The sequence below is a fragment of the Amphiura filiformis genome, chromosome 1, assembly GCF_039555335.1.
Source record: "Amphiura filiformis chromosome 1, Afil_fr2py, whole genome shotgun sequence".
Classification (NCBI taxonomy): Eukaryota; Metazoa; Echinodermata; class Ophiuroidea; order Amphilepidida; family Amphiuridae; genus Amphiura; species Amphiura filiformis.
In genome coordinates, this window is record NC_092628.1 from 16,723,141 (window position 1) to 16,738,524 (window position 15,384).

Here is a 15,384-nt window from a genome sequence, read left to right on the forward strand (position 1 = left end):
AATACCATATATGAAAAAATTAAATTGGTCCACCCCTTTTATCTAAAACTAAATGATAACATATATTTTTCATCAGTTCAACTACTTGGCAATAAAAATATTTTTATACAAAATATCAATTAAAAATATTTATTTTAATATGAAGAATTCAGATATAAAATGTGATATATACCGTATTTACTCTATTGGAGTCCAGCAAATCTTTTATAGGCCTATTCGGTAACTTGCTCATTCGAAAAATTGTAACAATGATTAAAAGTACACGCCCGACTGGCGTGTGGCATTTTGCGGGCATTTTGATGCTCATTTGGCAATTTTAGATTAAAAAGGTACCAATTTTATTTGCTCTTCATGCAAATTTGTTCTACTTTTGCAACATAGGGCCCACGCCCCTTATCAATTTTGCACAAATGTTTGTGCGCTTTGAGCGCATTTGTATCATAAACTTATTCTGCTTGCAAAAGGTGATGGATTCACTATCCTTCAAGATTTTTTTTCCAACTCCACCCCCCATGTCATAATGAAATCTACGGCACTGTTAATAATTAACAAGGCACAAACAGGGCACACATCAAAATGGTTAACAGTCTACATGTATAAACTAGCTGTCCTCTTCTTTTTTCGCATTTATTGTAACATTATTTCCAGAAAAAACTCAGGCTTGTAAAATTCTTGTCAGGCTTGTAACTTTATAGAGTTACACGCCCGACTGGCTAGTGCCAAAAAGTTACAATCCAGCCCTGGTAGCAGAGATGTGCTAACATAGCCTGCTAGTTATTAAACCAGAAGCATTGTATTAAAGACTAAATATCACATTCTACATGAAAATATAATTTCTCTACTTAAAAATAGAGAAATTAACTACATATATATTTGAACCGGGCTTCAACTATACGTCAAGAAATCACAATTTTTCTTGTTTTTGACCAATTTTTCTTTAAAAAAATACCTAATCCTTCACTGTTTATAGCAATTTTTACACAATTTTAATTTTGTAACACTTTTGCTCCAATCACTGAATGAATGACATTTCATAGATGAACATACTCAGATTTCATACGCCACGACTCCGATTCCATTTGAGCTTGGTCATCAAGGACTCGGACATGGACTTGATTATACTCGGACACCATGGACTCAAACTCTGATTCATATGTCGTGTGTGTAACAGCGTGAGGTGTTACCAATGGTATATCTAATACCGGTAAGTGATGATGTTCTTCTGAACGTACTGTATTCGAGATAAGTGGGATGTGCACTTCGCCTTGTGTTCGGGGTTGCACGCGTACTTCACTTTTGGTTTGAAGCTTATCTCTCTTCCTGTGCACCTTTTGCTTTGCCAAATTCATTGGTACACGCATCTCCGATCTTGACTTACAACGTTTTTCATGTGTCTTTTGATTACTTTTCTGCGTAAATTTCTTATCGCAAAAACTACATCCGTAAGGTCTTTCCCCAGTATGTTTCCTTTCATGAGCTTGTCGCGAGCAGCTTTGCGTAAATGTTGCTGAGCAATAATTGCACGCGTATGGTCTTGGGTTCGGTCTGTGGGTAATCATGTGGCGTTGCATGTTGGCAGTACTAGAAAATTGTTTCCCACAAGTCTTGCATGTAAAGCGGGCGACGGGCTCACCCCTATGTTGGCTAGCCTCGTGTGCCTGCTGTTCAGGTGTATTGTAGAATATTCTACAGCAGCCTTCGTATGAGCAATAACGCCTTGGCTTTTTATTAGTATTAAATTTGATATCACACTGCAGTGCTTTTAGATCTGCATTTGGAAACACATCCTTATGAGCAGTGACTTCATGGTATCGCATGTAGCGCTTAGTTACGTACTGCTTCCCGCACACCGAACATGGATATGACTCTCGTCTACTACTGTGACGCAACCTCTTGTGATATTTCAAACTTCCCATAACTGTGTAGCTCTTCCCACAGATCTCGCAGATATATTTCTTTTTATCTGTGTGTATCTTCTTATGAATTTTGTAATATAAATGATCAAATGCTTTCCCACATACTTCACAAATAGTTTTACGGTTACCATAGATGTGCTTTCTTCTCCTTTTTTCTGTGTGTATCTTCTTATGAATTTTGTAATATAAATGATCAAATGCTTTCCCACATACTTCGCAAATAGTTTTACGGTTACCATAGATGTGCTTTCTTCTTCTTTTTTCTTTGACTCCTTCACTATGTTTTTCTGGAAGTTGCTCTTGACTTTCAGCACATCTTACAGCTGGATTTATGTCACTTATATACTGAGCCGGTTCTTTTTCTTTCTTTTCTTTTTTAACACTTCGGTTTGCTCGCTTTTTAATTTTTTTCTCTTGTATTTCTTGACCTTCTTCACATTCAGTATCTGAATCGGAATCAGGTGCAAACGAATCTCCCTCTTGACTTTCTTCTTCTTGATCGCCATAGAACATTTGTTTCCGGCTTCTCATAGATTTGCGACCAGTTTGTTTGACTTTTTTTCCTTTCACTCCTTTCTTTTGTGTCTTTTTCTTTTGTGTCTTTTTCTTTTGTGCTTCAGAATCTGAATCTGGTGAAAAATCGTAACTCTCGGTTTTCTCACCTTCAGAGTCAGTTTGTTTTTCTGTAATTTCTTCCTTTTTTCTTTTCTTTTTCATTTGTACTACTCTTTCAGAATCAGAAGACACACAATCTTTGTTACTTCCATCCCGATCACTATCAAATTGTTGTTCCCGGTTACTTTTAGATTTCCTGGTTCGATTGACATCACCCTTTTTCTGCTGATCTTTATCATTTTGCTGTCCTTTAATTTGAGTTATTTGTTCACCATCTGTGTTTCTTTCCAACTTTCCTTTGGATTTCACGCCTTGATGTTCTTCATCTTGTTTTTTCTCCCCTCCCGAATCAGAATCCGGTGAAAAATCATAACCCTCTGTCGCATCACCTTCAGAATCAGATTCAGGTGAAAAAGCATAATTCTCCTCTTCACCTTCTTCCTCTTGACTGCCATGAACAATTTGTTGCTGGTTTCTATCAGGTTTTCGGGTTTGTTTGACTTTATTTAGTTTGTCTGGACTTTCTTTCTTAAGCATTTGCTTGTCTTCTTCACCTTCAGAATCATCTTCATCGCCATAATATATTTGCCCTATCACCTGACCACCAAAATATATCTGTCCCATTTGAATTTGATATTGACTTGTGTCTTTGAAATCATCTTTCTGTTGATGTTTATCATTTTGCTGTCCTTTACTTTCAGTAATTTGTTCATCTTCGCTGTTTCTTTCCAACTTTCCTTTGAATTTCTCGCCATGCTGTTCATCACCTTCGTTCAACTCGGAATCTGAATCGCCTTTCTGTTGGTTTTCTTGATCTTTATCATTTCCCTGTCCTTTACTTTGAGGCATTTGTTCATCATCAATGTTTCTTTCCAACTTGACAGATTTCTTGTTTTCTTGTTCTCCAACTTGTTTCATCTTGTTCTCTTGAATTGTTCCATCATCATTATCACTGTTTTGATGTCTTTCAATTCCTTTGTATGTAATTTGAGAAATTACAGATTCATTTTGTTCCTCAATTTCAGACATTTTGATTTCAAAATCGGTTCAATACAATGTAGATTCACAATTGACGTTAGACCCAGAGAGGTGTGTAAATGCACTTCCAAGAACACCATACAAAACCATGTCGGCAAACACAAGAGCCACAAGTTCAATGCACTTGTTTATGTATAGGCTAATACAAATCCGAGTATGCTAGCTTGTACTCCATACATTAGCTATGCTATGAGTTGTATGTGATGCATTCTGTGCCAACCTGCAAGAAAAATAAAGAAAACAAGAATTGATACATAAATATTTTGTATTTAATTTAATTCCTGTTTTAGGCCTTGCTCAAAATGACATATCTTGTGTTTTGAAAATCTCTGGTCACACATGGGACAGGGATATGAGAAATATCACACTAGTAATGATACCATATTCATGGTAGGCCTATACTAGTGTGCACCATTACCTACTTCATATTCATATTCCAAGCGCCCAGGGCGCTTTACAAAGTCATTTTGGGTGGGCGCTTATTTTTTACCTGTTTACCTAATTTTTTCGTTAAGGGCCGTTTATTAGAGACAAATTTACCTATGTTATAATAGGGTCCCGAGAGGACTTCAAATCCTCAAGCTATTTCACTGTATCAACGTCTATAAGTCACTTCAACATTAATGGTACCCTTCAGCAAATAAAAAATACCCTGGGTGGGCGCTTATTAGGGTATACGGGCCCTTATTGTAACAAATATGGTACATCAAATCATGTGACAAAAACAATTATTATAATACTGTGTTTATTACATGAAAATTTTACTTCATCAGTAAGGTAGTACAATGTAAATTATACAAATGCTATGATTACATAGATCAAATAAGACATATATTCAGTTAGCACAATATTATGTTGATGGTCACAACATAAACAGGTATCATGGAAATGTAGCAATCGAAGTAACAGTACATGACTGACCTAAAAATAGGCCTTAAATGACCTTTGACATTGTCTTGACACAACTGTTGACTACTGACTTCATACATTTTGTAAACTAGATTTCTTACAATCTAAAATAAATTCATTCTACACAATTCTATAGAATTTGTTCAGCATATAATGTGGAACAAGTTTACTGAACATTGGCAATTCAATGAAAGGTGGGTGACCTGATTAAAAGCCTCACCTCAATTCCACTCCACACACACATACATCATCACTGAGATTTGGTATCTGACAAACTCATATATGATTTGTCTTTTGCCTATCAATATCGTGTCATAATGGATGGGCTGGCCAATATTTTGAGTAGTGGATGCGGCGCACCTACGATAAAAATATTGGCCAGCCCATCCATTATGACACGATATTGATAGGCAAAAAGACAAAATCCTATCATTTATTCTCATTCTTATTCAGTTTTAATGTAATTTTTGCGAGAAAAACTGCCTTTTTCAGAAAAAATAAAGTTACTTTTGTGAGGACATCCCGTTGTTTTAAATGAACGAAACCATCACGAACATCTAAGCCGCCGAATCGTGTTCTTAGTTCTCACACGTGTATTACGCGAACGCATTATCGCACGATTATTGAGGAGCAACAAGCGTGCTGCCGCTTGCGTGGTGGCGCGCGCCTGACTAATATCACTATCAACTATTGTGAGATATTATACACCAGAAAACCAATCAAATTATGTGAATTCTTTACAAGACACACTCATTGAATAAGAATTTCTTATGATGGTATGACTATGAACAAAATTACATTTGACCTTACACATCAGTACTGTACGTGTTATTTCAGGATCATGAAGTAATTTCTTGTTCTCCGGATTTCAATGTGCAATATATATTGCATACAGAAATTCATTCATCCTGATTCTTTTCTTTCTTTTCTATGCATGGTTTGGATGTGCTGGTGAAAATCTGAAAGTAGACACATAACCAATACATACCAATTTGTCAAGAAATTTGGACCCATCAACATTCCACATTATTTTAACACCTTTCCCCAAATTTAGAACAAAATAAGAAAATTTTGAAAAAAATGACACATCTACATACCAAAACTGGCCTAGAAAAAGGGGTCATTGATATTCATGTTTGGGGCACGAATGTCTGATCAGCCCTCGAATTAACCCATGGCATTTTGCAGTGGGTGCCCATCCCCACTGCTGTAATGCCCTCAAAATATGTCCTTCACCCAAGGCAGTCACTTGCCGTGCCCTCTAATGAAGTTGCTGTTGGTGCCCCAGCCCTCCCTCTTCATTATAAAATCATCTATGTTTGTGTGTGTTTTCTTCGCTTTTGATAAATTGCCTTGGTGCCCTTCTCAAATTTTCAACAGTTGCCATGATGCCCTCTTGAAATATTACAAACTGCCGTGCTGCCTTGCCTTTTCAGTGAAAATCCAAGGCAATTTTCAACTTGCCCTAAAAAAGTTGCTGTGCCCCTTCAGATCCTTAATTCAAGGGCTGTGACTGATGGTCATTTGTATCGAGTACCCGGCCCTCCCGAAGGTGGATGGATAGTCCTGTTCACCATGGCTGGTGGTGTAGCCCCCAAAGATTATGTAGAATTTATAATAATGATGGAGTTTATGTATGATGTGCAACAATACAGGCCTATAATTTAGTTCACCTTAAGGGGGTACTACACCCCTGGCCAATTTTGTGCTTATTTTTGCATTTTTCTCAAAAATGATAGCACATTGGTGATAAGTAAGATATGTATATTATAGGGGTGTGACACTCTGATGTGTTCTTGAAGGATTACGAGAGATGCTAATTTAATGGTTACAAAATGAGACTTGTTATGCAACCAATTGGAAAAGAACTGCCATGCTAAAAAATTTTATATAGCAACTTAACAGCTAATTAAGATGGAATGCTGAACTTGAAACTGTTCAAAAAACTGATCATTAAAATTAAACTATTTTGGATATAATGATCAATTAAATTAAAGAAGTGAAGAACTAAGAAAGTAACAATTAAGCAAGCAAGAAAGCAAACAAATAACAAAATTACACAAAGAATTACTAAATTTGTGTGACTAATTTTAGACTTGAATGTTGGATGATATTTAACCACCATATGCCACTTTCAGTGCATAACACATGGGTGGCTATGCTCTAAAGTTATTTGGGTGACCAATGGTCTTCCAAAACCATGCCGTCTTACGTAAGGCATGAGATGATACATCATACAGAGACAATGTATAACTCTCTGTTGAGATAACTATTGTAATAACTTCTGCTAAAGACCTTCATCTTAGAAACAAACAAGTGTGTAAATCATAGTAGCCTGACAGAGAACTTGACCTAGTTCGGACATTGACCTAGTCCTAGTTATGAACTTTATGCTAGCTAGGCACAAATACAGTATAGAGGCAAAGCTGCTTAGGTGTCATCTCTCACTCTGAACCTGACTTTCTAGCTGAATGCAATGCTTGTAGCTTAGTAGAATAAAACATATAGTAGATTGTACAACATGACTTCAAGTGTGTTTCTTCATGAACCCAACCAAATATATAACAGTGGCGATTTAGGATGTTTCAACCTATTAACTACAACTTTTCGACTTGACAACCAGATTTGTTTGGTGCCAAGAAGTTTCAGCTAATAAAGACTTGATTTACCAGTATAGTTCTGTACTATAAAGTTCATCATGGCCATGGCTGGCTACATGATAGGACAAATGGGTCAATTTGACAGTAGTATGGAGGACTGGAAATCGTATATGGAACGCTTTTCAGCAATTTCTTATTGTGAACGGTGTGGAAAATAACAAGAAGGTGGCAGCTCTCATCAGCCTTGTTGGGCCAGCGGTATACAAACTTCTTAGGAGTTTGACAGCACCAACAGATCCAGCTACCAAAACATTTGATGAATTAGTTAAATTGTTAACGGATCACTTGGCACCAGCACCACTGAGAATTGCTGAACGTTTTAAATTTTACAAACGGGATCAACAGCCTACAGAGTCAATCCGAGAATATGTTGCGGAGCTAAGACGACTTTCAACCACTTGCGAATTTGGAGATTTTCTAAATCAAGCCCTTCGTGATCGCCTAGTTTGTGGGCTTCGTGCAGAAAACATTCAGAGGAAATGTTTGACAGAAGACGATTTAGATCTTCAAAAAGCAATTAACATTGCTGTAGCATCAGAAGCAGCATCGAAAGACACAGATATGCTCCACAAGGGTGGAAATGTGAATAAAGTACATTCCACACCTAAACGATTCAACCGAAACGGTGGTCAACGGCAACCCCAGAGTCAGCATAAACCGCCAACAAGTATGAACAGTGAACCAAATCATCAAGGAACTATCTGTTATCGCTGTGGTGAACATCACAATGCCAATGTCTGCAAGTATAAAACTTACAAGTGTAACTATTGCAAAAAGGTAGGGCACTTGGCTAAAGTATGTAGGAAGAAACAAACTTCAGAAACTAATTATGTCGATGAGCAAAGCATGGAGGAGGTGGAAGATAATAATGGAACTGAAATGCATGAAACCTGTAACTATCTCCACACTCTTGGAATTTTCAATTTGCCTGGATCAACCAGCTCAGACCCTATAATGGTGACTGTGGACATAGATGGAAAAGCTATTCCAATGGAAGTTGATACTGGAGCAGCCATGTCCATCATACCGCAAGATGTATTCAATGCAAAGTTTTCACATGTCAAACTGAGCAAATGTGAAAGCAATTTCTCCACCTATGGAGGTGGCAGGTTACCTGTTGTCGGTCAGGGTGAAGTGACAGTGACTTATCGCTCGCAAATAGTGAAATTACCCTTAGTGGTAGCTAGGGTAACTGGTCAACCACCTGTGTTGGGTAGAAATTGGCTCAAAGTCATACGCTTGAATTGGAAAGAGATTTTTGCGACATATGCAACGTCAGTGCCATCATCACGATCAAGTGTGCAGGAAGTGTTAAACAAACATAAAGCTGTGTTCCAACCGGGATTAGGAACCATGAAGCATCACACAGCCAAACTGCATGTCAAGCCAAATGCTCGTCCCAAGTTTCACAAAGCGCGACCTGTGCCATATTCACTTCGCGATTCGGTAGAAAAGGAGATTGATCGCTTGTTGGAGGAAGGCATATTGGAGCCAGTATCGCATGCTGAATGGGCAGCACCAATTGTGGTAATTCCCAAAGCAGATAAATCGCTGAGGATTTGTGGGGACTATAAGGTAACAATAAATAGTGAAATAGAAGTGGACAAATATCCACTACCTAATCCCCAGGACATGGTTGCAACGCTCGCTGGAGGGAAAATTTTCTCTACCCTGGACATGTCACAAGCATATCAGCAAATGCAGCTTGACCCCGACTCCAAGAAATACTTAACTGTAAATACACATAGAGGGTTATTCCAATATACAAGGCTAGCATTTGGAGTTGCCAGTGCACCTAGTGTATTCCAGAATGCAATGGAACAAATCCTACAGGGACTTGACGGAGTCATGTGTTTCATTGATGATATTTTGATTTCGGGAAGACGGAAGAGGAACATTTACAACGGTTGGAAGCGGTACTATCGCGATTGGAGGAACATGGAATACGTCTAAAGCAGGCAAAGTGTCATTTCATGCAAACGCAAGTGAAATATCTGGGTCACATTATCAGTGACAGAGGAATCGCCGCTACACCTGAAAAGGTTCAGGGAATCGCAGAAGCACCTACTCCTCAAAATGTACACCAGTTGCGGTCTTTCCTTGGAATGCTTCAATATTATGCCAAGTTTATTCCTAACTTGAGTGAGCTAATTCATCCACTGAATAAGCTTTTGTGTAACAATGTTCCTACAAATGGACACCTGAATGTGATCAAGCTTTCAAAGCAGCCAAGGAAAAGCTGATGTCTGACACGGTATTGACTCACTATGATGTGAATCGTCCACTGAGATTAGCCTGTGATGCATCTCAATATGGCATCGGTGCTGTATTATCGCATATCATGGAAGATGGGACTGAACGTCCTATAGCCTTTGCTTCGCGTACGCTTACCAAAAGTGAAAAGAATTACGCACAGTTACAGAAAGAAGCATTGTCGCTGATTTTTGGAGTGAAAAAGTTTCACCTGTACTTGTATGGTCGACAATTTACACTGATTACTGATCATCAACCGCTTCTCACAATCTTGGGTCCAAAGAATGCAGTACCGACGCTTTCGCAGCCCAAAGGTTACAGCGGTGGGCTTTGATATTATCAGCATATCAGTACGATATTGAATATCGCAATACATCAGCACACAGTAACGCGGACTTTTTGTCTCGATTACCCCAGGATGTGAGTGATCCTAGCAATGAGGAAGCACTTTTCAATGTTTCGCTTGTTGGTGAATTGCCTGTGGAAGCTGCTGAAGTGGGGGCAGCTATCCCACGGGAACCTGAGTTCTCTCGCGCATGGGAGTATACAGCTTATGGATGGCCAAAGCAACTTGACGACCCTGTATACCAAGGGAAAGTAACATAACAATACCCGAGGTACTCACTTCAGTGCCTCCCATTTAAACTTTTTCAGTTGTACCACCTGTACCAACACCACGTAATATCGCACCCGCCACTATGACGCCAACCGTCGCACCCGCAACGCCAACAGTCGCACCCGCGATAATCATGCCAGAACAATCCGCGCGGTCTTCTGAGCGCCGGTATCCATTACATGAACGCCATCCCCCAAAACGCCTGGACTTATAACTTTTGGAACTATTTTTATGGATACTGATCTTGGAACTATTTTTATGGATAATGATCTTGGACTTGAATTTGACCATGGAACTATTGATTATAAAGTATTATGTTAAAACAAAATATGCTTTGTATATCATCATATATGCTTTATCATAAAATTAGCTAAATTTGAATTGAGTTGAGTATGAAGCTAACATAAAATTGTGGACATCTGTTAGTGGAAATCTGTTAACTTTGGTGGTGAGAAAATAAAATTATGTTAACAATGATTGTTCATCTCAAAAGCTAAATTTTAGAAGTAGTTATAGTAGGCAATTTTATTTGAAAGTTATTTCATTTTTGTGTTTTTCAAAATGCATCTGTAGTTGCCATATTATTTGCTAAATTGCAAACCAACCTAGAAACCAAATTATAAAATTAAGGTCAACTTTGTTTTGGAACAAAAGAAACATCTGGTTTATATAAAATGTGTACTTTCAAACTTAGAAGGGAGGAATGTAATAACTTCTGCTAAAGACCTTCATCTTAGAAACAAACAAGTGTGTAAATCATAGTAGCCTGACAGAGAACTTGACCTAGTTCGGACATTGACCTAGTCCTAGTTATGAACTTTATGCTAGCTAGGCACAAATACAGTATAGAGGCAAAGCTGCTTAGGTGTCATCTCTCACTCTGAACCTGACTTTCTAGCTGAATGCAATGCTTGTAGCTTAGTAGAATAAAACATATAGTAGATTGTACAACATGACTTCAAGTGTGTTTCTTCATGAACCCAACCAAATACATGTATATAACAACTATATTATGCTCTTTGTTATTTTACCTGAACTATATTTATCCTGCTTCTAAAACATCTCTGCCAGATTTTGCTCCCGAGAACAATATGAACTTTGACTACATTGTATTATATTCCATATTATATATCCTACATGGCGGCGACATGCTGATGATGACAAAAAAATGGTTCCAGTAACTTTGAATTGCTTGTACATGTATATAACTGCTTTATAATACATGTATAATGACCCAGTTTATGTGTAAAATGCTAGTACACATATCGGAGATCCAGCTTGTATTGCAACAAACTGTAGCTAAACCAAGATCAAAGGTCATTCTGACCATGCAGATCTCTATGGCAACATAACTTAATTTGGACATTTCCAGAAATATTTTATGTCTTTGTAACAAGACACCATGACTGTAACCAGTAAAGGATTTCCTTGAATTGTACACAGAAGTTGTACAACTTTACCTCTGAATGACCTACATTTTACAAGGGTATACTACTTGTCTTAATAGTTACCATAGCAACCAATGAATTAAGCAGCTATTTCTTGGGAAAGAGGACTGGAAGAACTCTATAAACTGTTGGAACTCCACACAGGGATCACCTTCAACAATGTCAACAAACTGAATTGCATTTTACTTTTACTATGGTTCCTATGGACACCGAAGATGCAACTGGCTGCATTCAGAGAGAGAGAGAGAGCAGAACTTTCTACATTGTACTGAACACAACTTTGCATGTTCTGAAAATGTTATGCCTTGAGAATTATGATATTCGCCTAAAAGTAAACTCTATGTCAAACATTGACTTTTGTTAATATTTTAATCTGCCCAGAACAAACCTACTCATGGAAACACAGTTCCATACTTAGAGAAGGGGGCATGTGACATAGTATGATCCCTATTTGAGGCAAATAACTATATATGTTACTTATATTTTGTTAACTCTTTATAATGTATTCATGTTTAAAGTAGATTTTTGTTTCAATTTTAAATATATAATACTAGATTTCGCGGTTCTAGGGTTGGGCGGTTCTCGTGATAGGCCTATCTCTAATTACCCAACGCCTGTTACCTATAATACTTGTCCTGACCTATACGATATATGTCTCTCAATGATTAAGACACAACTATCAACTCTGTTTTTTTGCTGTGACGCTTACTTCGGATCCTATAATCTGAAAACCCATCGTTCGCCTCTTCCAAACCCTGTCCTGCAACCACATCGGAGGACCCAAAAATACCCCGAAATTTTAGTAGTGTCTGGATGTAGGCCGTCAATTAAATCGGGAGAAATGTGAGCATAAGCGGGTATGTTAATCATGTCTTTAAAATAGGCCTATTGGTCCGATGAGATGCACCTGTTAGTCACTGTAATGCTTTCCGATGCTCGCTTTTCGCCCGTCGGTACTCCGCAGCACTACGCGATAGCGCACAGCAGCAAGACCGCGATACGCACCGCTGCGCTTCGCGTTATCGCACCGCGAAAGCACGCGTTAGCGAAGCCACGTGCCTTGCGCGATAGCCAGCGGACAGAGGACGGACACGCCATAATTAGTATTAAGATAAAAGGATTCAAAGAGAAAGTCAAAACCCTTGTACAGAGTTAAAATTCAGGGGTGAGAAAGTGGAACTTCTCACACATTAAAGTGAGGAGATACATTCCTAAAATGACCATGTCCGCCACGACAGATGGTATGTTCAAAAGCAATGGTCATTTCAATCCTGATTCCTGACTAATCTGACCAAATAATCATTGATGTGGTTCTGGCCAAGGAAATAACATGTCAGAATATTATTAAGTTATCTTCTTATAGGCCAAACCACCCCTTTTCCTAGATTCGGACCATCTCAAGGGACACCACCCACTTTGTTGGTGATCTGAATCACACCAGTCATGTGATTGGTTAAAAGTTAATATCTAAACCTACTTGGAAGTTTGTGATTGGTCAGGAAAGTTTAGTATCAATCACTGTTAAGAAGCTTCCTATTGGATGAGCTTAATTATGATTCCTTCAATAATTGTATGTATATGGAGAGACTTCCTCTCCATCTTTAGTCTAATCTACAACTTGACTCAGAGAACACCTAACTGAGGTGTTCGAAGAAGATTTTAAATACGCCATCGAAATGTGAAAAGCTTATATGCTGAAATAAAACAGTTATGCTTAGAGATATAAACATCAATAAGTGTACTTGTGTGTTAATGGCCACGCTATTCCATTCATCACAAGGGGGAAGGACTACATGTACAACTACTGTACTGAAAATTCAGCAACTCAAAGCAAGCAGTTATTGATTTATTGATCAAATATTGGTTTTCCCTAATTTTTGACTGCAACTCCACAACTGTTGTCTGTGTAGAAATAAAATTTCCAGTGCAGTAGTTGTAGTCCTTGCCCCTATAATATACATATCTTATTTGTTCCCAATGCGCTATAATTTTTGAGAAAAATGCAAAAATACGCACAAAATTTGATAGGGGTGTAGTACCCCCTTAAGTTTGGTAGTGACGTATGTGCGTATTTTGCTCGCCGCAGTATCGAATTGTACGTGTAAAGTTAAACATGCTGAGTGTACACACACACATACAGAAGCGGTTTTTCGGCACGCCTGCGGCGCAATCGCGAAAAAAGGATTGACAACACTACCGAACTTGTGGTAAACCAAATTATACTATATAGGTATTACTAATACAGAACATAAAGATACATAACATAAAATTAGCTACAAGAATCAATAAAATACTTAGCATGAAAAGAAGATATGAAGCACCAAAGTTTTTTTAAAAAGATGTTTTAAATATACATATGGTCCATTGTGATAAAAACTGACATACATATATGTACAATGTTGTTTTTGCTTCAATATCAGGAGCAAATCAACTCAAAACTAGGATCATCAGAGTCTCTAAAATGAATCAAAATGATGGCGCAAATTTAAACATTTATCATGTATTGAAGGGGTATACTTTGTGATCCACAGCCTGACCCCCTTACTCCAAAAATTGAGATTTGTAATTTTTTATACCATCAGAAACTTAATTAGGACATCATGATTGTGTGCCACCGTGGTGGCCATCTTTGCAGATTCAGTTGTTTGACAAAGATATCATATAATTTATATTTTCAGGCTATTGACAACAATCAATTACAACACAATAGCCCATGTGACACTATAATAAATGTAATACATATATCTCTCAAATTCAAAGTACAAATCAACAAATCAACTGAAATTATGGAAACTATATAGAGCCATTAAAGAGGCTGGAAGAATCACAAAATACCCCTTTAAGATACACGTAGAAAATACAATATATAAAAAATTAAATTGATCTCCCCCTTTTATCTGAAATTAAAATAATGATAACATGTATTTCCATCCACCAGTACAACTACTAATTGCAATAAAATAATGTGAACAAAGAAAAATATTTTCTTGAAAACTTCTATGAATTCAGATGCCTTTTATCTAAAACTAAAATGATAACATGTACATGTATTTTCAACTTTTTGTCTATAAAAATATTTGTATACAAAATATAAATGAAAAATATTTGAATCAGAATAAAAACTTTTAAGGGTATACGATGTATTGTTGGTCGAAGCAGTAGTTCACAGCATCTTGCGAATGGTAGTGAACTTGGGTAGAAGAATTCAAATATCACAGATATACTTTTGTGGGTCCTGTGGTTCTTGAGTTGTTGTAAAGAGGGCTGAAACAACAACACTTTTGTAAAACGTACATAACTCATTAACAACAATAAATTAAGCAAGTTTTCAAAGTATATGATTTGTAGAATGAACTTTTGTAAAACTCCAAGTCCAAAGTGTTATTTTTCAATAATATATTGATTCAGATAATGAATGGCTGCCTACAACCAACAATACCTCGTATACCCTCAATATGAAAAATTCAGATGATTGGAGTCCAAATCTTTTATAAGCCTGTTCAGTGATTTGCTCATTTGAAAAATTGCTTTGCCAAATTCAATGGTACAGGCATCTCCGATCTGGACTTACAACTTTTTTCATGCGTCTTTTGATTACTTTTCTGCGTAAATTTCTTGTCGCAAAAATTACATCCGTAAGGTCTTTCCCCGGTATGTTTCCTTTCATGAGCTTGTCGTGAGCTGCTTTGCGTAAATGTTGCTGAGCAATACCTGCACATGTATGGTCGTGGGTTCGCTTTGTGGGTAATCATATGTCGTTTCATGTTGGTATTACTAGAAAATTGTTTCCCACATGTCTTGCATGTTAAGCTTGGGACGGGTTCACCCCTATGTTGGCTAGCCTCGTGTGCATCAAGGTCTTGTATAGAGTAGAATATTCGACGGCAGCCTTCGTATGAGCAATAACGCTTTTTATGAGGATGATTACA

The 15,384-nt window shown here is 37.5% G+C and overlaps 1 protein-coding gene across 3 annotated transcripts in view; it reads right to left on the minus strand.

Moving 5' to 3' along the window:
- Positions 1-552: 552 nt before the first annotated feature.
- LOC140161028 (uncharacterized) overlaps positions 553-15,384 on the minus strand; it is a 125,355-nt gene continuing 110,523 nt past the window's right edge. For all 3 annotated transcript variants that reach the window (XM_072184599.1, XM_072184444.1, XM_072184520.1), the window contains exon 2: positions 553-3,789. In XM_072184599.1, the coding sequence (XP_072040700.1) occupies positions 1,032-3,560 (2,529 nt within the window). In that variant the 5' untranslated portion in view covers positions 3,561-3,789 and the 3' untranslated portion in view covers positions 553-1,031. The remainder of the gene's footprint in view (positions 3,790-15,384) is intronic.